The sequence below is a fragment of the Cyrtonyx montezumae genome, unplaced genomic scaffold, assembly GCF_038088225.1.
Source record: "Cyrtonyx montezumae isolate F1298 unplaced genomic scaffold, pur_monq_1.0 scaffold_5, whole genome shotgun sequence".
Taxonomy (NCBI): domain Eukaryota; kingdom Metazoa; phylum Chordata; class Aves; order Galliformes; family Odontophoridae; genus Cyrtonyx; species Cyrtonyx montezumae.
Window position 1 is genome coordinate 15699925 of NW_027072056.1, and position 24588 is coordinate 15724512.

The window sequence follows — 24588 nt, forward strand, 5'->3', positions numbered from 1 at the left end:
AGGAAATACCTCTAGCCCTGTGCACCAAGGTGGCAGTACTGCAGGGCACCTTCCTGCTCTACCCACATGTCTGATGCCACACAGACCTCACAGAAGATCTATGGCATGGCTATTACCATTCCACAAGTAAGCTGAAACTCAATTCTCTCATTTATTTCTTTTTGTTTTTAACCTATAACATGTTATGTATGAGAACACCAAACAATTAGAGAGCTTTAGAATTTTAAGAGAAAACACGAGCAATGACATCTAACAAGTTTGCTGTCACTTACGGTTTCAAACTTCTAGCTTTTCTGTTCTTTACCTTTTTGAAATAAGTCAATAAATTATTTGTAAGTTTGCTTGATTCAAAGAATTAGAAAAATATATCTACAGGTGAAGTACAGATGTGACTGAAGATAAGTAAGAAATAATCTCTTTCTTATTCCTTCTCACTATGACTGGCTCCGTGGATTAGCCCACAGACCAGCACTGATCTGTGCTAACAACTGACAAACCTGTAAAGGAAGAGCTCACACACCAGCCAAAGCTCAGCAAACATGAAGAAATGGAAAACTTCCTGCTCTGATCTTACACAGCTGGTCTGGATCTGATACGACAGCTGTTTAGGGAGAAATAATACATAACAGCAACTAGTGGTGAAAAATACAGACAAGAAATGAAGGCCCTAAAGCCAGGGCCAGGAGTTAGATCACAGACAACTAAAGTAAGCAGATCTATATGGAAATGAAAGGAAAATGGCAACAATAGAGTTGCAGATGGGGAAAAACACAGCCTTGGCTGTGCTAAGGTCAGTGCTACAGTTTGAGAGCCCTAGATAAAATGTTATGCATCGACAGTCTTTCCTGCAAGACATTTTCCCCTGCAATTAAAAATCTTGCCTATGATTTTTATCTCCCTGTAATTCACTGCTGAAACGCAAAGTGCAAAAACTCTACAAAGACAGTTAATCCCATCAGTGGCTACAGTGAGAACGTGCACCCGAGCAACACGTCTCATGTGGCAGAACTTTTCTGTCAGCTCTTATAAAGCACAGAGACACGGCACATGTACATACAGCCCTCACACACCAACTCAGCTTTGTGTACACCATGACTGTTCTTGTAAACTCCATCTTTTTTCTCCTCATTTTCTATTCACATAAAAACTGATGATAGCATCACACATCAGTGTTCATTTGTAAACTGTTCTGTTGGTGTATCATCAGAACAGCGAGCACATTTGCAAAATGAGGCATAAGTCAGTTAAACCTGGCACTACAGTGAGGTCTTAAGCAACACAAAGAACTACCCAAATGTGTTCATCGATCCACATGCAATCTGCAGTCAGAAAGGCTGCAGCTACTGAGAGGGCACACACACAAATGAGCTGTGACCACCAGCCACTTCCCACAGCCCTCACCGAGCAGCTGCTTTGTTTCCCATTCCTGCAGCTTGCCTTGCTTTCTGTGCTCTGCTGCTTCTGGAAACCAGCTGCCATGGACACCACAAAAACCAAACCATATCTTCACACCAAATTGGTTCTTCCTCGGTACGGTGAATCGAGTGGTTTTTATCTATTAATTGGTTTTCCCTTAAAGCAAGGATTCATGTAGTGGCTTCTGAATTTTATCTGGAGACTTCTAATAAAGAACTAGAGAAACCAAAGTCCTTACTTTATCTCGTTGCCCGCTGTAACTTCTACTGGCAGTGTGAGACTGCGCTTGCTTTTTTGGTACCTCATACTAGATACTCAGTTTAAAAGACCATATGCACAAGAGAACTGGATTTATGTGGCTATTTGTTACTCATGGATGAAACAATGTCTCATATTCATTTTTTTCCAACTCTTCCCTAAGGCAGTACAAAGAAAATGCCTTCAATTAGCAAGAGTCCACCTACTTTTAAATGATAACTACCGTGCTGCATTCTTTGACAGCTTGATTTTTCCTTCACCCTCTAGTTGCTCACTAATGTACTTTGTTCTGAAAAGTTTAACAGGATCTTTCGTTGCAAAACCTTTGATGCAGACATCATTCACTTTAATAACCCAGAAAGAAAACAAGCACACTGGACATTGATTTGGTCCAAAGTTTTAAAAAATTGATTATTTGTATTACAAACCACGAATTAAAGGAGATGACATGAAAAAATGTTTGTGCAGAGGAACCTCCAGTATATTTGTGAAGTTTACTGATGTTGAAGAGGTAGTTATACTGCAGGTTTTGCTTCTGCTTTAAACCTAGTAAGCCTAGATTCAAAAACACTGCCTCCCTGGGGCGTTCAGCAATCGAAGTGGCAGAACTCCTGTTGTGTTTCACATAACAGTTAAACCTGTTAGTGAAAAATTTGTACAGAATGACCACTTCACATTTCTCCAGCAAAGGCACTGTACACTGAAGAAATGCAAAGCTTTTCCTTTCTTATCCCTCTCCTCCTCCTAAAGGACTTCCATTGTTTCAGTTAACTGTTAAACTCTTACAACACATTTCTTCTGCTTTCCTTCATTTAAGCAAACGGGAACCAATGCCCCGAAACGCAGCCCGATGCTCCCACTAAGAAATCAGTTCCCTGCATTGTTGCTTACCATGGACTGGAGACGTAGATAAGCGTGGGTAATACAAACGGGTTCAGGCATTACTGTGTGTCAGAATGTTTCAGACCGAGAATCATTTCTTGACAGTGTTTCACAGACTGAATTCTGCCACACACATACGCTTTACCCTTTGCTCGAGTAATTTTCTAGGATTTGGTATGCAAATGTCTGAGAACACGTATCCGTAACACATTGAAAACAACCAACACTCACTTTATAGAGGCGCAGAACAAACACAAAGAGCCTTAGCTGCACAAGTGTGTATAGGCACCCAAACCAAAAACATTTCCTGCGCTTTCAACACAAGTGAAAGCAAATTAAAACGGGCAAATGACTTGCACTGAACTGCTGCTTGCAGTATATGGATCTTTCTCTCACGGGCTTATGAAGCTGAAATTATTCTGACATGCAAAAAGCACTGTTAATTTTGATCATGAAGAAATTAAAAGCATTGTAAACATGCTAGAAACTGCAGTTATTTCAAAATGGATGCAAGAAGAGCTAGGTCTGTATTCTGACAGCTGAGCATCATGCTAAGGATGTTTTTTCCTAAGAACAAAGCACGCCCAACATGCTACTAAGGAGAAGCATTTGGCTCAAAAAACACAGAGCAAAGCCGAAAAAATATACCAAACTCAATGTATCTGCACTATATAGATACTGCCCTCTCAACCCACTAACATTCATGCCTCTTTCCATCTCTCTCAGCACTGTTAGTTCACCTTCAGCATGCATAAGAGTTGATGAGGAACTGTCCCTCCTACTCTACCTAATTTTGCTCAGCTGATTCCTTGCCCTGGACAATGGCTGCAGTGCGATGAACTCGTCACTTAAAGCAACTCTGTTGGAGTACATCTACAGGTGGACAGAGAAGGGATGGAACATACATGTCAGTCAGTAGCAGTGGCAATTTTCTAAGAAAAAGACATAGGACAAGACATTGTTATTTAAGTGGAATACACGTTATATACAGAAGCACACGCCTGGTACCTGTAGGACAATTCCTGGGGTCATCACAGCCAGATAACATTTGGGAGAACCACACGTAAGTACTCCCCACTTTCATTCTGTCGATGAACTTACACGACTATACTTTACCTGGGATCTTTACTCATTATTACCTTCTCTCCTTAATAGTGCTGTGATTTATATTTACCCCAAGATTTACATTTTGATTCAGACTGTCCTTACTGTCCACTTCCTCCTACTTGCTATAGTCAGAAAAGAACAGAACTATAGTCAGAAGTTACCCAGAACAGGGTAACGGACCGAAGGGCAACAGATCAACATCAAACATAATAGGATGAATTATCTTTAAGGTTAGTAAAAAATAAAAAAGAAAGAAAGAAAGAAAGGAGTTAAAACAAACAAATCAACAACAAAAAGACCCACCCACATATCCCCAATAAGAACCAAAACAAAGAAAAAACCCACAAACCATGCATGCACACTAAGCCCATTGGGAAAGGCAGAACTCACTAAGCCCATCCTGCTACAGAAGTCAACTGATGCTAAGCCTACAGAAAACACTGATTTTTTTTTTTCTCAAAATGACTGTGACACAAAACAATAATTTTTTAGAATAGATCCAGAACATGGAGTGCAGTAAGAAGTACATGGATAAGGCCAGGGGAAAAAAATTGAGAGTTTTGTTTTTCAATACAAGTACTTCAACAATCATAATGATAAGCTGCCAAATGGAAACAGCTGAAGCACAGGAAGGAAATGGCAAGTGTTCAATCACTGCAATAAGTTTTGTTTGTTGGGGGAGAAGGATGGGAGATAACACAAGGGGTAAGGTAAGCAATTACCCATGTTCTCTTATATCCAACATGCAATCAAAAGTCTTACCAGGTCTACCTGAGCAGTTTTCAAAAAGCTCATCATTATCTACCTCAGATTTCAGCTATTAAATTCCTAGAGTGAAAAAAGCAGCCAGTATTCCAGCTCTGAAAAAGGACTAATGGGGTATTTGGCTAGCTACAGGGCCTCAGCATAGGAATGCCTCAGGTAGATGTTTCTAAACACAAATGATCACGGGCAGGGCAACACAATTTAAGTAAATCAAAATACACTCACATCAAAGTAATTTAAAGGTTAGACACTAAAGTTAACAGTACTGATGCAACACAATGAAAAGCTCTCTATGGTACATAGCTCAACATCACTCGTATTAAAGCAACTAGCACACCACAAAGATCAGTATGGCACACGTTAAACAGCCTAAAGCCTAAAAACAGGTTTCAGAACAGGATGCTTTTTTATAAGCTCCCTGTGCTGTTCAACCTCTCAGCAACGATGTGGAAGAAAAGAACAAACACTTGCAGGTAAAAAAGATGCCCAACACAACAGGTTAAAATATATCACTTAGTAAGCTGAATACAGCTGAGGGACTCATCATGTCCATACTTGGCGCTGACATATGTAGTGATAGAAAGTAAACTGTTTTTCCCCCTCAAAAGATTCAAGTTCAACCTGTATCAGAGAGTGAGTTAACTTGATCTCAAACCGAAGTGTGAATAAAACAAACAAAAAAACATTAACAGAAGAATTTCCCAGTTATCAGAAAATGTATACAAAAAGAACGTGCTGAAAACTAAAAGCAGAGAGAACAACTGTGGGTCAAGACGAAGTCTTAACTGTACTGCCACTAAAAAGAAGAAAAACACTGAAATATGAATGAGATTTCTATCTAACTTTAACAGGAATGATTTTGGGGAGTTTTTGTGCCCTGTGTTGGCAGGAGGGAGATTGTGATCGCAGTATCTATTCAGGCCTCATCAATGAGTTTATGTAATGTCACATCAGTAATTACCTATAAATACATAATCAGTAATCAAATACATGGTTACGTATGGCATGATAAGAAATTAATTAAAACAAGTTCTACTGAAGTAATATCTAAAATTGTTTTCATCAACATCTTAAAAACTATTCAGTGTCAATTACATTCTAAGAGAGCTTCTAATACCTATACAAAAAGAAGTTATCATCTTTAAAGAAGTACAAGAAAGTTCCTAATCCTCTTACACATAATAAACATGCAAAAGACTGAACGAGCCCTCTACGTTTACTATTATCAATGTATTGATTACTTAAGCTTTAACTTATTGTAAAATTGTGCCCTCATTTCAGTAATTCTGAATTAAAATTTATCTTTTGAAATGAGAACACTCACCCATACATTAAAGATGGCAGCAACATAAGAGGATAATAAAATATCACAGGAAGGCAGTGAGCATACAGAAGAGATTTTAAAGTGTGTTCTTTCACATACTGACCAAGTTGGATATAAAAGCGTAACATTACCTGAGCTTTTTCGGTACTTGTTGGTTGTAGATGCCTGTACAGCACTTTCTTCACAACATCAAGAAACAAACAAGCAACTACTATGAGTATGATGGCAAACCAAGCAGAACCACTTGACAACAGTTGAACAAATACAAAGTACATATCCTGGGTATGTAAAAATGGCCTGAGAAGTTAAAAGAAGTGGATATTACTAAAGGGAACTTCTAGAAACCAAAGTACAATACAGACAGGCAAGCAGTAAGTCTCTGAGGATACAAGTTACAACCATACACTGCCAAGATCAGCAGTCTCTTGGACTCAGCCTGCAAAAGAACACTGGAGGGAACAGAACTTTGGAGGAAAGTGACCTCTAATACCCCAAAATTCAAGTACAAACACATCACTTCACTGATTCAAACAGCAGCACATCATTTCTATTGCAAGCATTTGCCTGTTAAGAATTCTATGAGCTTCTTATAAATAAAAATGCCCTAACAATCACAGGCTGTCAGACAATTCCTGTTCCTAAGCACGATACCTTAAGCAGCACGGCTGCCATTTCTAGAAGAATCACCAAAAGCAATTGGCCTCTGTAGGTTTAGAAAATTTGGTTTTCAACATCTATCACAAAATTCAGAGCAACACAACAGAACATAATACTTAGTGTTCTTTCATGACTTTACCTATCTCGTGTGCTGTAGTTTGGAAGAGAAAAAGAAAATCACTCACCAGATAATTCCCCCATAAAATAAGGAGAATATGAAATAAAACACAATGGAACCCCAAGTAACAAAATGGTTTATCCACGTCCAGAAGTGAGTTTCCAGCGCCATCTGAAAAAACGAGAGCTTCAGTGCATTTCCTCAATTCCCCCTTACAGAAAATGACAAATGCTGGCCTGAACTCATTCAAACATGCTATGAACTGCACTTGTGTTACACCTGAGTACTTTTCTAAAGCACACAAGAGAAGGGAGTGCAGTGACATACCTTCATCGTAACCGTTATAACCATAACGGTGAAGACCAAAGTACCAAACGTCCAGTTTCCAAACATCTAAGAAAAGAGCAAGGCAAAACATCAAAGGTGAGCTGACAGCACCAGTGGTAAGTTAAGATTTTTCTCAGATCGGCTATATTAATGAAACAAAACTGTGGACAGAAGCTTATGATTTTACTAAAGATGAAAAACTAAGAAGGATGCGACACAAACTACAACAAAAAATTCAGCTTATGATAAGAGCAAAGTTAACGATCCACAAGTCATCTTCCTTCCTGGTTCAAAACAGATCACCACAAATCCTACGTGAATGATGAAGAAAAACAAAAATAGTTGCATGGTATGATAGGATAAAGCACCAAATGGATCAATTAAATGTAAGCATCTGAACAGAAACAAATACTGGGCAGAAGGTATTCGCTTTGACTTAAGTGCAGAACACTTAGGTCTTAAACATTTTCAGACAGTTTTCAACATGCAGCATCACCTGAAATCTGACATTTCTCCCAAGCACATTTGTACAATTCAAAAATAATGGTGCCATTCTATTTTTCAAAGAAAATGGTAAAGACACTTTGTTTCAAGGCTAAGGAACACAAAATAAAGCTTAAACTCCAAGACACTGTATCTGCCACTTCTGTATTCTGTTGCCCACGCACATTAAACCATCAAAACTCTGAACAAGTTCTACAACGACAAAATCTCAGCTCCAATACCAAGCAGGGATGTGGAGTTTGTCATCTGTTTGCCCACATGCTGCTCAGGTGCACACTGCCGTTCTCCACAGATCCAGCTACTCTGCTTTTGCAAGCAGCCTTGATGCTGTATCACACACTGCTTTCTCACAGCTATTTTTGATATACTGGAAATGAACAAACTCTCAACCTCAGTATTGGTAAATACCAGTAGCAACCTAAGCAAGGACAAAGGGACCACATGCAGACAGGCAATCAAAATCATCCTCGATTTGATTGGTCAGTACAGCACAGGGTCATGAAACAGAAACTGGCACAGTTGTAGTCCTTGTTACAGAGCTCTGGCAAATATATATATACACATATCCCAACAATCACAGATCTCACAACTGCTTCTGCCATTTTTATACATGGGAAAAAGTTAAGTCAGACCTTGGTGTGAAAAGCAAAGATGAAGCATTTAACAGCATGCTTTCCACTAATTGTTGCCATGACAATCTGAAAATAAAATTAGACTACTGCTTCTGAATGACCTGTGAAAGAAAGTGTCTTTGCTGACACTGCTCTAAAAAGGTCACAGAGTTACAATGCAAACTGAACAGATTCTTGCCACCATTTTATTTTTGAACACAGTTACACTGTTGATGCTGCATCCTTTAATCCTGTGAAGTAACAGATACAATATTTTGTATCTCCTCCTCTTCTAAACTCTTACCATTTGCCTGTTAGGTTTCAATATCTGACGACATGCACAGCATGGAAAAGGGGGGAGAAAAAAAGAACTAAAAGATCAAGTTGTTGCAAAACGTGTTGATGTAAGCCTAAGAAACAACCACCACGAGCAAATTAGGTACAATCTCTTCTGTTGTGATTGGCTCTAAACTGGGAATTCAGAATGAAAAAATAATGCTACTGCTGGCTTATTGCCTTGTACTGATTCTGTACTTTGCCACACGTGTGAAGTGATGATTTCTTGCTTCAGCAGCATGCAGGTTTCTCTTGCCCTTGACTGCCTCTGATTCTAGTCACTCAATTCAATTTCTGACCACTGCCTGTTCATCATTACATGGAAATTATTTTTCCTTCCTAAGCTCTGCCCTATGACCAAAGTGAAGACAGCAAAACGCTCTTTTTGAACCAGGTGCCACAACTTGCAACTCCACCAATGATGACTAAGAGCATTTCAGTAGTAAGAATGGCATAAGGACAGAAACGTATCTTTTTGGACTGCTCCTCCTAACAGTTATTTTGAGAAAGCCAGAATTGTTCCAGCCTGGGCTAATGAACTGGAGAAATGAAGAAACAGAATTGCAATGGTTTCATTTGAAGGTTTAGTGGGTTTTGTTTTGTCTGCTTTTGGCTAGTTTGGTTTTTTTATCATGGCTTTTCCTCTTAACTTTCACATCATTAAAACACAAGGGATAAATTTAGTATCTGATGGTTTCATTAAGTTAATTCTTGTCTTAAACTATTTACTTCAACTAAAAAACAGTTAAACAATGCATTTTCAGGAGATTTAACACAGGCTGAAATCTGCAAGTTGCCAAGTTTTATAACCGATGCCCAAGAAAAAAATACTGGTTGATAATGCAATTAAATCCTACTCAAAAGTAATTGTGAATAAAGTTCTTGCTTATTAAATAATTAGCACAAAAGCAGTTTAAAAAAAAAATAAGATGACCATAACATTTTTTTTTTTATCTTGAAAGAGCTGTTCTTCACGGACACATGATTTCTGCCAAGCCTTACAGTTTCCCCACTGTAAGAAATATAAATCTTGATAGCACACGTGAAGAACAGCAAGGAAACTGATTTCTGATTCTATGAACTGCATAAATATATCAGGCTCTTCTGATTTTTTTCTGAGGTTTTGCAAAAACAAACAAACAAAACAAACAAAAACCCCCAAAAAACAAAACAAAAAATATCACTAGAAGATACAACGATGGAATAATCTAATGATAATTTACCTGGCCATTTCCCAGCAATGAAGTGTCTTCTCCCATTAGAAGATACGAGCCATAAAAGAAAACAAATGCATGCAAGAAGCCCAAGATGGTCCAATAAAGAAATGGTTTATACCCAAGATGAGCATTTTTACTGATGTCTCTGCAAGAACAAATGGATTTTGGATTTTAGATTGTTGTTATATAATCCATCAGCTATTTATACTACATGACTGTTACTGCTTTAAATAAATGTAATGTTCAACTGCAACAAGATGTGGTTAATGGATGCTGACTTAAGGGAAAAAAAGAGTAAATCATGGTCAAAAAAGAACTCAGAGCTGCCTTTGCTTATGCAGGGATCACCAATGGCAACTGTATTTATGAGTCAAATTAAAACTAATACACACTAGAATTCTCCTTCATAGAGGCAGAATTGCTAGAAGAAATACTCAGATCTCCTGATACTTGCCCACTGTCCTGTTTCGAAGACCTTCAGGAAAAGAGGTAAACTAAGAGACATCCCCCAAAATAATGTACTTTCTTCTCCGATAAGCAGTATGCAGTACAACATGCTACCACTGGGAGGATACCTAATTCTACAGGAAACAGCTTTCCCTCTTAGACATTCTGCAGTGGTTCCTTAACAGTGTGGAGGAGAAGGCTATTCATCATGTAAGCTGAACAGGTACTCAACCCCCTCCCAGTAACATAAAAATATGCTTAAAACTCTAGTTTTTATAATTCCTTGAAGATAGTTACCAAATACTGCATAAACTACAGATAAAAGCACAGCAGCAAGTTCAGATTTCTGCAGATGCCACTGTTGTTCTAAACCACGTGCTGCTGCTGCAACACGTCGGGTATACGTACCGATACAGCACGGGTTTACTCTGCAATACATGCGGGTGCACATGCTGTTCAAAAAGACTGTAGATGAGGACAGGCAAGGAAGTGAAACAAATATTATACAAAGTCAGGTATACACTGTCATAGAGAGTCTGAAAATGGAAATAAAGATTACTTTGAGACAAAAAGAAAATAAGTTGTTCACATTTACTATAATCAACAGGTACAACAGATCATTAAGACACATGAATTTATTACTAAGTAGGAAAACAAGCTGTTTTTATGTGACCATTTAGTAACATCAAGCTGTCAAAGAGAAAAAAATAAGCTGGATATTTGTCTGTGAATCTGTGGAGCTCCCTGTAGTCAATCTTTTCCATGCAGAAATTCAATTTTTCAATAGCATGGATAAAACATACAGAAGCTTAAAGCTTTAAAACCTTCTTAAAGTACTCTCAAAGTAAATCAAACAGCTACAAGGAAGTTGCATTGTACTATATGGGAGATTTTTAGAATTAATAGCACCAAATTTAATCCTATGGTGAAGCAAACTCTTTTCTACTCCTTCAGAGAACAGGTAATGAAAGAGTTATTTGCATCAGAAATAGTTATACATAATCATACACACAATTACATCTTAGTACAGGAAACAGAAGCACAGCAGTCAGATTTCAAGCAATCAGACTTGAAAGATACAGGCAAAAATAACACAAACCACTACTGATATACAATGTCTCTGAAGGAAAAGAAACAACAGCCATTTACTGAATTCTGACAGTTGCATCAACATCCAAATTGGGCAAAAAGCTAAACTAAGAGTCACTAAGCTAAACTACAGAGTCTCTAAGCTAAACTACAGAGTCACATTAAAGAAAAAAAAATCATCTTATGAGTGATGTTTCTTCTGTACGAATTCCAAAGCATTGGCCATAATAAAACAGATGTTAAAAACAAACAGTAAACGTATTTCTTCTTTAAGAGGGAAAGACTATTTCATTGTTTTCCTTCCCATTCCTTTAATTATTTACTGTCTTGTACACTTCTAGCTAGCCGCACGGCATCCAATACTTACCTGTTGTGAAAACAAACAGAAGAACTGATATAAAAATTGTGGCGTAATAAAGCACACATTCTGAAAAACAAGAAGTGAGGGCAACAATTAATCCTCCACTATATGAGAAAGAACTGTTAACTCTTACAAGCTAGTAAAAATGTGTGTCTGGAAAACACGTATGTGGCGTGGTGGCCAACACAAGAACCCTAGAGGAACAATACCCATTCCTGAGACCAGGTAAACTTATCAAGGTACTTAAAACCTATTTCCAGTGGAAGTAATTAACAATTACTAAGTTAAAAACTCCTATTTGCTTGAAGAAAAAAATATGACTGAAACGTGCATCAACAGAGGTATTTCAACTGTTTCCCAAAATGTTAAATCTGAAATTTATTGCTGGGAAACCGATACGCATTTTTCTATGAACTTCTCAGGCACACACAAAGAGCACTTACCTTATAAAAAAAGTACTGTACAAGGGTTGCTATTCTAATATAGTAAAAGTGCCCGTGAACAAAAAGCAACTTGGAGAGGAATTTAAATCGTGCTATTGCATAGTCACTGTTTCTTACAGCTTGCCTTCCTTCCTTGCCCATGATTCCTGTATAATTGTGAAACAAAAAACAGGTTAAACATTAAAATATATACATATATATTTATTTTTTATGAACAGCAACAAGATTAATCTACATACAATCTGATCAACATCTAATATATATCTAAAACCATCGTTATGGTTTTTTACTCTTGAAAATTATTCAGACTTCAATAAGCATGAAAGAAAAGATCATTCACAACACCACTGAGGGAAAGGTTGTCTAGATCTAAGTTGTCTAGATACAAATAATACTAATGCAATGATACAGATATGGTGAAAACGTGGAAGCGTTGAGCAAAGAAAGGTCTGAATGTGAAGTTTACTCAGGAACTTAGGAATTGGCAATGACTGTAATAAGAGAGATCCAATTACAGTAGCTGAAGCAGAACACTTCTGAGGTTGTGCTTAAAGAGATTCTCTGCAGTTCTTAGGACAGTATTTAGCATGTCCTCTGAGTACCCACAGACTTCACAACAAACCTATGACTTCTGAAAGCAAACAATTTTGCATTTTAAATTTCACCACTCTGCTACAGCAGGTGGCTCAAGTTCATGCCCAATTATTCTCAGATGTGTAAGTGCTAGAAGTTCATCTATTCGTAAACACTATACACCATCAAATGATTACTAAAATTGTCATCTTGTTTGCCTTTATCTTTTCAAACAGAAATAATTTACCTATGCCAACATGTGCTTCTTGTATCATGCTCACATCGTTAGCACCATCACCAATTGCTAATGTTATAGGTTTTTCTGGAGATGTTTTTAACAGTCTCACTACCTGAAAAAAGAGAAAAAAAAAAGAAGGCAGTAACTTTTAGAATCATACAGACTTTCTACAAACTGTGCTACTAACTGCTGTGCATCTTCAACAGTTATCTACCTGGGTAATTACTTCATTTTATCAACAGGCACACACGGGTAAGGAACATCTTTGGCTAACTCATTTCTTCTTCAGAAGAGCTGCTTGCTCTTGGCTACAAGTCTTACTTAAATATAATGCCTGCCTTTACCTTATTTCCCATAACATTCTCCCTCATATTCAGCTGTTCTTTCACAGCTTCTTCATAGAATTATTAGAGTTGGAAGGGACCTTTAAAGGTCCAGATGAACTACCAAACAGTACATTAACCAGCAGAAAGAAGAAACATGGTTCAAGGATGGAAAGGGTATAACCAAAGCACATTCATTAAAGTTGAAAATTCCTTACACATAAAAAGAGACACAACTCCACATCTTCAACTGCAAGAGGTCAGAATTCAGAAAGATACTAATAAAGCAAGAGAACACCTGGGGACTCACGAGACAATGCCAGAATACTTCTTTGAGGCATCCCCATCTATGAAAAATAGTATATTTTTCTCCCCAAAAGAGGAGATTTAGATTAGATTCCATGGGAAGTTCTTCCAAAGAGTGGGTGGTGAGCTGCTGTGACAGGCTGTGGGTGCCCCACCCCGGAGGTGTTCAAGGCCAGGCTGGACAGGGCCCTGTGCAACAAGATCTAGAGCCTGATCTAACCATTGGCAACCCTGTCTGGGGCAGAGGGCTGGAACCTGGTGATCTGTACAACCCCAGACATTCTCTGATTTTATGATTCTGTGTTTCAAAGGGCATCACAGCCACAAAATATGCAAAAATATAAATGTGGGTGATGAGTCTACTGGCCATATATTGACAAGCAGTAAAATTAAAAAAAAAAAAAAAGATGAAGGAAATACTGATCTGCATTCCATCTTAACCTGGGAATACGTTTCACAAAGTATGGCAGATGACCAAATACAAGGTTAGAACAAACTGCCATAAACTTCCTTCCTCACTCAGCCCTCACATGTTATAAGGTATAATGAAACAGGCAACTCAAATCTATGCAGCGAAGATAAATACTGCCTTATAAAACAAATGAGAGGCTGATTAAATGTCAACTTTCTTATTCCAACTCACTGTGGCAGCACTTGGACTCTCTTCTCAGCCTACTTCCAAATATTTACAAACACACGAACTAACTTCTGAGGAAACTACTCCAACTGAATAGAAAAAGAAGTCAAAAGCCATGTAAAAGGCCAGACAACCAGAAACAAACCACCTCCACAAATCCCTACCCCTAAGACAGCAGGATAAAAGTACAAGACTCTGCTGACTGTATCCATACTTACCTTTGCTTTCTGAAGCGGTGCCATGCGACAACACAACACTGCAGAACAGTTTTTACAAACATCCATGAACAGTTTTTCATGTTCCCTGAGTGCAAGAGAGAGGCTGGTCCCATCCACAACCAGTCCGTGCTGGATAACGTGATCTTCCTTTATCCTATTGAGTACAAAAATGTCCATCTGTATTGGTGCAAAGGAAAACCTCCCATTTTGTTACGAACTATGCAGCTGCCCACACAATAAGCAAAGAAGTTCATCTGTTAGACTGCTTCTTCAAGTCTGTTATGAAAGGGCAGGAGGGAGGGAAATGGAAAAAAACAAAGCCTCCCAACACGCATTAAGCACACACAAATGATTACCATAACACTTTAGAAGGACAGAAAATCAAGGTCATCACTGGGTTAATGACACCTCGGATACTTTACCTCTTGGCTAGCTGCCTCAGCTGCTCTGCGCATGTACTGTCTGATTTATGCTGTACAAGTTCGAGGATGTTCATGGTTCTATGAAAGTGTCCACATGATAAACTGACACTAACAGCTGTTTCATGTTTATCTCCAGTCAGAACCCACACTTTGATACCAGCCAACCTGAGTGCTTCTATAGTTTCTTGGACTTTCTCCTGCAGTCTAGAAACAAAAAAATCTTAGCTAATCAATCAAAGCCTTTAGAGAACAAGAACACACATCGTAACATCACGATGACTTAAGACTTCATTTCCAATGTCAATTAAGAATTTTCAAGAACTACTGTCTAGTAGATGACATTCTGTTATGAGCAAAAGGTTTCACAAAATGAAAGCTGAATTTCGATACTACTAAGTACGGCAATTAAAAATTTCTAATAAGCACATCTCAATTTAAATTAAGCATTTATCACTGCATTTGAGAAGCTTTAGAACAGTTTGTCACAAATACTAACTAATGTGGTGCATGAGAAGATTTTAACTGCTCCATCTGTACATTCCAACATATAATACACCCTAACTTACAAAACATTCTGCTTGCATTTTAGCTACATATCTAGGTTTTCATTAGCTATCGAGTTTAACACTTACTAAAATCATTCCAATTTTGTTTTGCACGCGTGAAACGTCTCCTAATAAAGCTCACTATGCCACTGTTACATTGCCAAAATCAGTCTGTACAACATATATTTTTAATGCTCCTTAACCCAAAAAAGTGGTAAACAAACTAAACAAAAATAGCACAGAACTTCTGGCAGTGGCAGGACAGCTTTTCATGGCCTGTATCAAAATACAGCTATAGATCCTAAACACGCTGTGTTTCTGAACGCGGCTTGCAGAAAATCCATTGCATACTTGTCTTCCACTCCAGTAGCCCCGAGCAATTCCAGATCCCTTTCTATGAAGTTGAATACATCTGCTAATCTTTCTTCCCGTTGTTGTAAGGCAGTCCTGGCCTCATGAAGGCGTTTGCCAATTTCTTGGTATTCCTCTGGTGTGAACCTTCTGTATGCCACGCACAAAGTTCTTAGTCCTTTCTGCGAGAAAATAAAAGACTACATTCAGACTAGGCTCTGGTCTAAACAAGGTGCCACTTGCAATTTGTTCAAGTCACAGAAGAACCAGAGAAATCAGCTGGGCAGGATGACTACACTTACCAAAGCAAATTCATCAACATGTATCCTTGTTTTGTCTATTTCTCCACTCTTACTACGAGGAAGAATGGAAGATTCCGCTCCCTTTGTGAATAAAAGCTTTTCCCCTGGAAAGGAAAACAGAACAGGAATTAGGAATACCTACTAGTGAAGAAGTGCTCAACTGCACCTTCTAACCGCTTACCTGAGGGACTCTCTACAATGACGCTCATTCGTCTGCGATTCGGATCAAACTCCAAAACATGAAGCAACTTGTACCTTCATTTTATTTTAACAGAAGAGAATGCAGTTTTAGAAATAAACATCCAAATGCAACTGCTTACAACTGCAAACCCACACTTATCCCCAGAGTTTTTCCCAAAGTGACATTTTTATATTGAGACTTCAAAAACAGTACTTAGTTGGGCTACAACCGTTCTGATGAGCATTTCTGCAATTAGTTCTTCTCATCACTCTGTATACATATACATATATATGTAAGATGGTATGACATGCTGCAGATACACAATTATCGACAACACTTTAGAAAAGTTTAAAGATGTAACTGGATTATGTCTATATGAGACCTGCCAGCACAGCTGATTCTGGGAATTTCTAGAGCTGAAAGCACAAACTGTAAAAAACGAATAAGCATCCCAATTGCTTTTTTTTTTCTTCCTTTTTTAACTCCACTAGTCTCAGTTTTGAAGAATGGTCAAAGATGCAAACTTACAATATACAATTACACAGAGAAACTCACACCAAGTCTTGCACCTCAGTTTGAATTCTTATGGGCAATGATGCAAGCTGTCTTGAATACAATAATCCATTATTACAAGAATACAGGATATATATATATTTAAATGAAAATACCTTTCTGGTTTTCCAAGACTTTTTACCTCCATACTGTCCCCACTAGTTCCCATAAATACTACTCCAACCCTAAAATTAGAAGAAAATAGGTATTTATTTGACACTGTAGAACTGTACATATACTGCCTATTGGTTGTTAACTGAAAAAAAGATATATGCAGTTGTGTCCACTTCATACAGTTCCTCAAAAACAACATACTGCATCTGCTTTAATTTCATACGGTTTTCCCTGAACACTCCTACATCACAATGCCCCTAGGCTTTTATGAATTGGATTTCTGAATGCTTTCACAATAACTTGACAGTGACAGGCCTCAGGCTTAAAAAATTTCTCTGAGATGTTTTCAATATCATTCTTAATACAAAGTGCTTGCCCTAAGAGGCAATTTCTGCAGGAGGTAAATTTGGCTTAAGCCTCACCGGCTTGCAGCTTCAACTAAAGCTTTCTCATCTGGTGAAGAAGCGTAATACTCCAGCGGGGATGCTATTCCATTGGCATGCCACGGCCCATCAGCACCATCTGTTTGATCTGCATTGATTTGTACTGTATGACAAAGACAAACTGCTTTCAAGAAGAGTTCTTCCTCTTTCATCTGTAAAAAAGAAGCAGCAAGACTTGTAGCATTTAGATATCAACCCACTTCTGTACGTACATTTTAAAAATAAAGTCAAATGCTTCATGTAAAACAATCTCAACTATTAATAAATATTATTTGTTCAACAACACTTAATAGCTTCTAACTACTTTAAAATTCAGCTTTTCTAATTTAATGCTAATAGCAGAATATTCTACTTTTCCCAAACAAATAGTAAGGTTCCTAATGTCGAGGAAAAAAAACAGGAGCCTTACCAAAGTATGTCTATTTCCATCTGGAGAGTCTTCAGAAAAGCCCTCTGGAGTCAGTTTACCATTGACTTCCTGGTACTTTACACCATTAATGGAGCACTCTCGAAACTGCATCTCATTTTCAGTTAATGTACCAGTTTTGTCTGTAAACACATACTCTACCTTTTGTAAAATAAAAACAAAAATAACCAGATGTGCAGTATATATTTTTACAAGGAAAATAAACAAAATGTAAAACACTTGTCAACTCAATTCTCCCTCTTCATTATGCATCTTTTTTGATCATGAAATAATTTCAATTTTGGCCATAAAATCACATATTTGAATCTCATTTTCAACTAATCACGTATCAAGGTACTATCAATAAAAAAAGTCTGTAATAGTGAACTTTACTATTAAAAAAGAAATAGAAAATAGAAATTAAACAGAAGTTCTACCTGTCCCAGTTCCTCATTGAGGTCTGAAGTATTTACTTGCGCTCTCTGATTTGTTTCCTCATGATAGAGGTCGAGATCCCAGCCAATAAAAAAAGATCCAAGAAATTTCTGCATCTCAACAGTTACATAAAGCGAAATGGGTATAATAAAATTGTAAAGTACCAGAAAAGCAAGGAAATCCGAAATAAATCTCAGAATCTATGAGAGAAAAGAAAAAAATATACAGATTACGGCAGCGATCAGGTCAAACATGGTTGATTTTTTTTCTCAATGTATACAAAAAAACATGTTACCAGAGCACGAGGAGACCAACTTCCCTGCTTAGATCATTTAGAATAAATACGTAGCCCATTTGTCTTCTGATCTAAAATTTTCCAGAGGTTACTCTAATTTATACTGCAGATACTTTCAACTCAGAAGAGGCAAAAAATTTACTCAAGTGAACACTCCCAACAGCTGAAAGGTTGCAGGTACTAAAAAGAGAAGTCGCTAAACAATCTGAAAATGTGTGTGTTTCTTTGGTGCTATCCAACAGTGATACCTGTAGTTGAGGTTATTTTAGAATATGAAACAGTTTGTGAGAGCTGCACTGACAACATGAAGCCACCACTTTAACGAAAACATGGTACTGAGATACTTCTCCATCTGAACTACAAAGACAGTTCACATTACACATGTCAGAGGAAGGTGCCTGTTCTAACAGTCCACAGGAACATTCTTAACTATCCTGGAATCAAAGAAATTCTCCAATTACTTCTTTTCTCCTCCCCAAACACTTACATACTAACTGCAAGTTTTACTCTGCTTATGAAACTGATGAGAGGTCTTCCAATTTGTGATTTGAACCTTCAGCTCAAAAGGCAACTAGTGAGCAGATTCAATTCTCAGCTCCATGGGAGACAAAAGGAGTGTTGAATTTCTAGCACTGTATCTTATGTGGAAACTGCATTTCTAACACTTCTGTGCTACAAAAATGCCCTCTACTTCTTAGAATCAGCTCCAGCCAGCTTCTAAACTGCTTTGGAATACATCAGACTCGTACAGAAATTAAACAGAAAAATACATAATGATTACAAAACAAAACTCAAAACTAACAAAGTAAATCTCACATTTCTGAACTGTTGATTAAAGGAATATTTCAATGCACCCCTTCAATCTCTTCAAAAAAGGGAGAAGGCAAGAAAGACCTGAGCAAAATTACAGCCTTACAAAACTGTCTGAACAATTTCAGCATCACAAAATGCCCAAAATGACTCAACTGCAATATCTCTGCAGCACACTGCACACAAGAACAAGCATCCTCCTCCTCCTCCTTTCATTTAAGGGATGAACAAAAGGCACCCAAAAGAAAAGTAACTACTACTGGAATACAGAACATCAGAAATATGTTCTACTCAAAATTTTTCAAAAGGCTTGGGCTTTTCATAATGGAAGGAGTCCACCAGTAACAGAGAAGAAATTTTTCAACACAAGGGCTGAGCTACACGGCACTAAAGCTCTTTCAAAAATACCAAGACAAGAGCACAATACTTGCACGTGGATCACGTGGTAGCTACACTACTCCCAAGGAGAGAGACATAATCAACACTGCACTCAACATCCAGTGGTTGAAGGCTCCTCAGATAAACTGCTGGGTAGAAACTACATTACCTTACTGCTGTTCCTTTCATGTTCTGTTTTTCCATTATACCAAGGTTCATCCCATTTTTCTTCAGCTTGCCAGGCATACTTCAAAATAGTACTCAAAATGGCTTCAAAGAGGAGTATTATTAGATAAATAATCAAAAAGGAATTCATAGACCTAGAACAAGGCCAAAAAAGATTCAATTTCAGTTTACTTTACTTAATTTGTTGACACACTACGTACATATGACCTGATCAGAAAAGTTAAGTGTATTTTTTTTTAACCTGTTTCACATGGATCCAAAGTTACTATGTGACAAACAGACAATAGGAAAGAAACCCAACACCTGACTAATAAACACTCTATATACAGCCAATAGGAAGATTAGATTAAGGTGCAAGAACACGTTCTCAGGTGACTTACAGGTATTACACCTGTTGTCCAGAATTCGTAGCGCTGACTGCCTTCTTCCAGACATTCTCTCCTTTCCCAACTATCTAGGGAGGCTGTGGTGGCAGCAGAAACAATCACCCCAGAAATTCAAAGATGAACCTTCCTCCTCAGTTAGAAGAACACTTCCCTTGCCCATCTATTATTTAACTCAAGGTATGTTATACCAAGGAGACTTATCAAACATTCTATAATGTCCCTCTACCTCTTTGATGACAGAATGTTTTCCTGGGCATCCTAGAGATTTGTTTTTTATATGATTACAGAAGTATAATCAGTTCCATGTTTGCAAAAGAATGCAATGAGGCACTCTCTAGTATATTTTTGTAACAAGAAAAGCAACATATTGAAACTCCTTTTTCTTTTAAAATAATTCAGTGAGTTCAACATATTACATCTCTATTACAGTAACATTTATCACTGATCTACAACAAGAACTTTTTTAAAAACTGAGCCTACAACTTCAGTTAGAAGCAAGATTCATTACAGAGGATATCTTAAAGGATACAGTCTATCCAGAAACCTGAAACTAAACTATATTCCTGTTGTATCAGATACCAGCAGTCAGGACAAAGATCTCCGAACGATTAAGATTTCAGTCCATCCCATTTAAAGACAAGATGCAGCCTTACAGCAGTGCTGCAGAGACAGCAGAGGCTGCAATTGCTATGAAGAATACTTCTATAAGCACCTCGTTCAAGACTGCATTTCACCTACCAATAACTGTTCTCTGCTTCTCAGAAAAAACAGACCTTCTATGCTAACTGTTCCTGACTTCATCCTTTTTAACCTCAAATATTACAAACCTCAAATATTACAAACCTGCGTGTTACTTCAAGAAACAATAGAAGACAATAACACAAAAGGAAGGCAGACCAACTGCCCTCTCTTCCCTTGCCTTTAACCTAACAGTGGGATCATGAGGGTACTTCACGATTTTAACTTCAGTTAAGGAGGAAAGACTAAACAAACAATTCTACAAGCAAGAAAGATATTAGAAAATAAACATACTTTTCTACTGCTGACCGTTTCTGAGATTTACTCTTGTAATTTAATGCCATCTTTGTCTCCATACCTGTATACACTGCAACACCTGGGAATGAAGATGAGAAAGGTTATTGCTTTCTGCGTATACATAACTTGTGGCATTTTTCATTTTAAGAGACACAGAATAAAAATCAAGAGGCAATTCCAATTTTTGTATTTACTTCAGTACAACAGTGAGACTGTACTTTGTAATTATTTGCAATATTTTACTATAAAAAGCAGTAATGTTGAAGTAATGTTAGAACCTATTAAAATGCTGTTTCATTACTATGATGTACTGCTCTTCAATATGTACTTTATGGAAATCAGAATCTCACGAGAAAGTCTTGAACAATGTAACATCAGTCATTTAACCATTAAAGCTACTCCTTTATCAAAACATTTGAAATATTTTCATAGAGTGATGTTGAAACTCTATATCCTCAGAGATTCTTTAGTTGTAATATCATTACTTTCATCTATAATCATATCCCCTCAGGTAACTACTGGGAAGATTATCACCATTTCTTCACTGCAAGTAGAATTAAAGCACAGTTCATCAACAGGTTTTAAGAAGAGTCTACAAACCAAATATTTCTTTAGTGTTTTTTAATCTTGCTCCACGAAGTAAGAGACTTTCAGGCCCCAGAGGTCTAAAAAGAAATAGACATATCAGTATTTAAAAATGAGCTGTTCCATACTCTGTGGGACCAATGACATTCAGTTTCCTATGAAAAGAGATCAAATGTATCCTGTAAATCTCTGCTGCAATAATTCCAGCACCATTCATTTATCTCCATCTTCAATCCTCTTACTCCTTTACACCTCACCTACACAGCTCCAGAGCTCAACGTTTCATCCTTTGGTCACCCCAACATCCTCCCTCCGTGGTGCTCAAGAGTCCCATAACTAGTGGTTGAGCTCAATGTTCCCAATGTCTGCCTCAGAGAAAGCTGCAAGTTATCTGAAGAGCCAACATGCCCAAATCCTGTCAAGTCCACAGGGCAACTGGAGCGCTACTTTAGCTTCAGCTGTTTTGCCTTACTTGTACCCCTCAGTCCAACTGAAATTTTCTCCCAGGTTTAAAAGAGATTATTCATACCAGTAAAAAGATTGACAGACAAAATAACAATGCAAGTTCCAGTTACGAACACAAAAAGATAAAATTTTACACACGCTTTTCCCTCTCACATCTATTACATCACCATAATAGGTGCATGTGATCAGCTATGTTAACTGTAAAAAGTGCTTTGAAAATAAAGGCACAGTTACAATCAAAGTTCATACGAAGTATCGTATGCTTTACTCCAACAGTTGCATCATCTTAAATGGAAATTAATACTGCTTCCACGTTTGATTCGTGTAGAAACTTTACTGGAAAAGAATGTGTAAAGTACAGTAATTATAGACATTAAAGAAGGAAAGACAGCACTAGTTTTATCTCTGACACACTGCAGATCATGGCACAGGATCACACTGTGAAGAGAAACGTCTGAGTTCGGTTTTTGCTGTTTGGTTGGTTGATTTTTTGTTTGTTTAACCTCAGCCACACTACTCTCAACAGAAAAAAATCTGGGTGTTAAATATTCAATTTAAAATACCCCTTCCTGTTGTTTATTCAACAGTAACTTTTTTTTTCTGATGGCCAGTTTAATTACCACTATGTCCTTAGCATCAATCTGACAGTTTTACTTACCGCACTACTTCCTCCATTTGTTGACTTATAGTTATTCTTCCAACGAATCTACAAAATGGAGCCATGCATTAGATATATCTACACTAAATCTCAGAAGTGTAAGATGAAATAGAAACACTGAGCCATTCTATATCTACAAAAAGGTCATTAACATTCAAAATAATTAGTCTTAATTAACAATGCAAATAAATGAGAACAATTAGGCAAAGGCAACACTGGCAATAACTTTCACAAGGAGCCCTACACAGAACTGAAATCTCCCGGAAGAACCACATCCAGGTTTTTTTTTTTTTAATCCAACTTGTCCAAGCTCACTGCCCACTTAATTTTTAATAATTTGGGAAGTTTACTGTTCAGACCAGAAAGGTACACAGATAAATGTTATGATTAAAACTGAAAATCTAAATATGCTGTAGTTTCTGTTCTAGTTTTGAAACGTCCAAATTCAACTCATCACTTGCAACTTTCAGTATGTACATACTTATAAATGCTCACACTCATTATTAAATCCTGAGATATAAGCAGATGTCTGAAACTAATTGCAGCAAAATACCAACTTTCTTAATAGCCAATATGATAGAAATAAGTATTTTGAAAAAAAATCAAAATAAATTATACCTGTATAGATCTGCCTCTGGCTGCTGACATTCTATGACAGCTACAAGTTTGTCCAGGTTGGCAACAGACTGTAATACTGCTGTTTCTGGGACTGCAATATGTGTCTGGAAAACATGACACATTGACTTTCAGATAAAGAAACTACAGAGAGAGTATTCCTGGGCAAAAATAAGAAACCACATTACATTTAGCTACATTCTACTTTATAACAGCAATCCAGACCTTAAGATTAGTTTCGCCATCCAAACTTGCCGTAGTGACATGGCACGAACCATCCACTCGATCAGAAGATAAAAGCACCAGATCAGCAGGAAAAGTCTCATCTTTGGCTACTCTGACAATGTCTCCCACCTAAATGAAGCAAACTTAAATGAGAAGTATACAAAAGTTTTGAAAGAAAGGATTTAAGTTTGCTCATGAATCATCATGAAAAATCATGAATCATCACAAAACAACAATTAATAATGAAACAAGATCTTCAGTTGATGGGCTTTTTTTTTTGGAACAGTTTTCAGTTGCTCTTTGGACACATACCCGGATGTTTTTAGATCTAGTTTTTACAAGGCCACCACTTCGAACAACATAAACTGGAGCACCATTTACTTCATTGTCTGCTTTATGTCGTAGCCAGTCTTCATAACCCTGTGAAAACACACAGATTTATTTTCCAAGCAATAAATTTACAAAGCATCATCTCTCTTAAGTAAACGTGCTACAGACAGCTTGCTGCATGGCCTTACACGGAGTCACTTATTTCTCTTCATCATCAACCATGGCTTTTACTCAAGAACCTGAAAAACCACTTACTTTACCCAAGTAATAAAATTGCTGCAAGAAACACAACTGTCCTGTGCCTTGATAAAACAAAATGACATTTTCTTTGGAAGGGATCAACAAGCACTCATTCAGTGTGAGATCTATGTGGATTAATATGCCCCCAAACGGGGAACAGTCACTCCCTCAGTCCCAGTCTCTCTAATAGATTCTTTATTTCGTTTTGCTTAATTTTGTATTATACACTGATTAATTTTTAATACATAATTTAAGCAGTATTTTTTACAAGATACTTGGCATCTCTTTAAGCATCCTTTATCCCATGCACATATGTGCAAACATTCATGAGAGTAAATCCAGGCGCACTTTTTCTCTCCTGCTTTCCTAAGGAATTAATACAGTGCTTACTCAACCTAAAAGCATGGATCACCAGCAGCACGACCTCTGACCCCCAGGTCTTAGCACTGCCTGGTAAGCACTAAGAGTGAGC

The 24588-nt window shown here is 37.5% G+C and overlaps 1 protein-coding gene across 3 annotated transcripts in view; it reads right to left on the bottom strand.

Annotated features, from left to right (window-relative positions):
- The window catches only part of ATP11B (ATPase phospholipid transporting 11B (putative)), a 52043-nt gene that overhangs the window by 7612 nt on the left and 19843 nt on the right, over window positions 1-24588 (bottom strand). For 2 of the 3 annotated variants that reach the window (XM_065748350.1, XM_065748349.1), the window contains exons 5-28: window positions 23859-23966; window positions 23547-23675; window positions 23325-23428; window positions 22707-22754; window positions 21599-21663; window positions 20996-21077; window positions 19561-19711; window positions 17911-18108; window positions 17477-17635; window positions 17047-17219; window positions 16627-16695; window positions 15959-16032; window positions 15778-15881; window positions 15476-15657; window positions 14580-14783; window positions 14158-14311; window positions 12683-12785; window positions 11863-12008; window positions 11426-11485; window positions 10378-10505; window positions 9529-9667; window positions 6855-6920; window positions 6595-6698; window positions 5884-6049 (exon numbers count right to left, since the gene is read on the bottom strand). In XM_065748350.1, the coding sequence (XP_065604422.1) occupies window positions 5884-6049; window positions 6595-6698; window positions 6855-6920; window positions 9529-9667; window positions 10378-10505; window positions 11426-11485; window positions 11863-12008; window positions 12683-12785; window positions 14158-14311; window positions 14580-14783; window positions 15476-15657; window positions 15778-15881; window positions 15959-16032; window positions 16627-16695; window positions 17047-17219; window positions 17477-17635; window positions 17911-18108; window positions 19561-19711; window positions 20996-21077; window positions 21599-21663; window positions 22707-22754; window positions 23325-23428; window positions 23547-23675; window positions 23859-23966 (2916 nt within the window). Of the gene's footprint in view, window positions 1-3343; window positions 3430-5883; window positions 6050-6594; window positions 6699-6854; window positions 6921-9528; window positions 9668-10377; window positions 10506-11425; window positions 11486-11862; window positions 12009-12682; window positions 12786-14157; window positions 14312-14579; window positions 14784-15475; window positions 15658-15777; window positions 15882-15958; window positions 16033-16626; window positions 16696-17046; window positions 17220-17476; window positions 17636-17910; window positions 18109-19560; window positions 19712-20995; window positions 21078-21598; window positions 21664-22706; window positions 22755-23324; window positions 23429-23546; window positions 23676-23858; window positions 23967-24588 lie in introns of all 3 variants that reach the window. The other variant, XM_065748351.1, reaches the window with a different exon arrangement.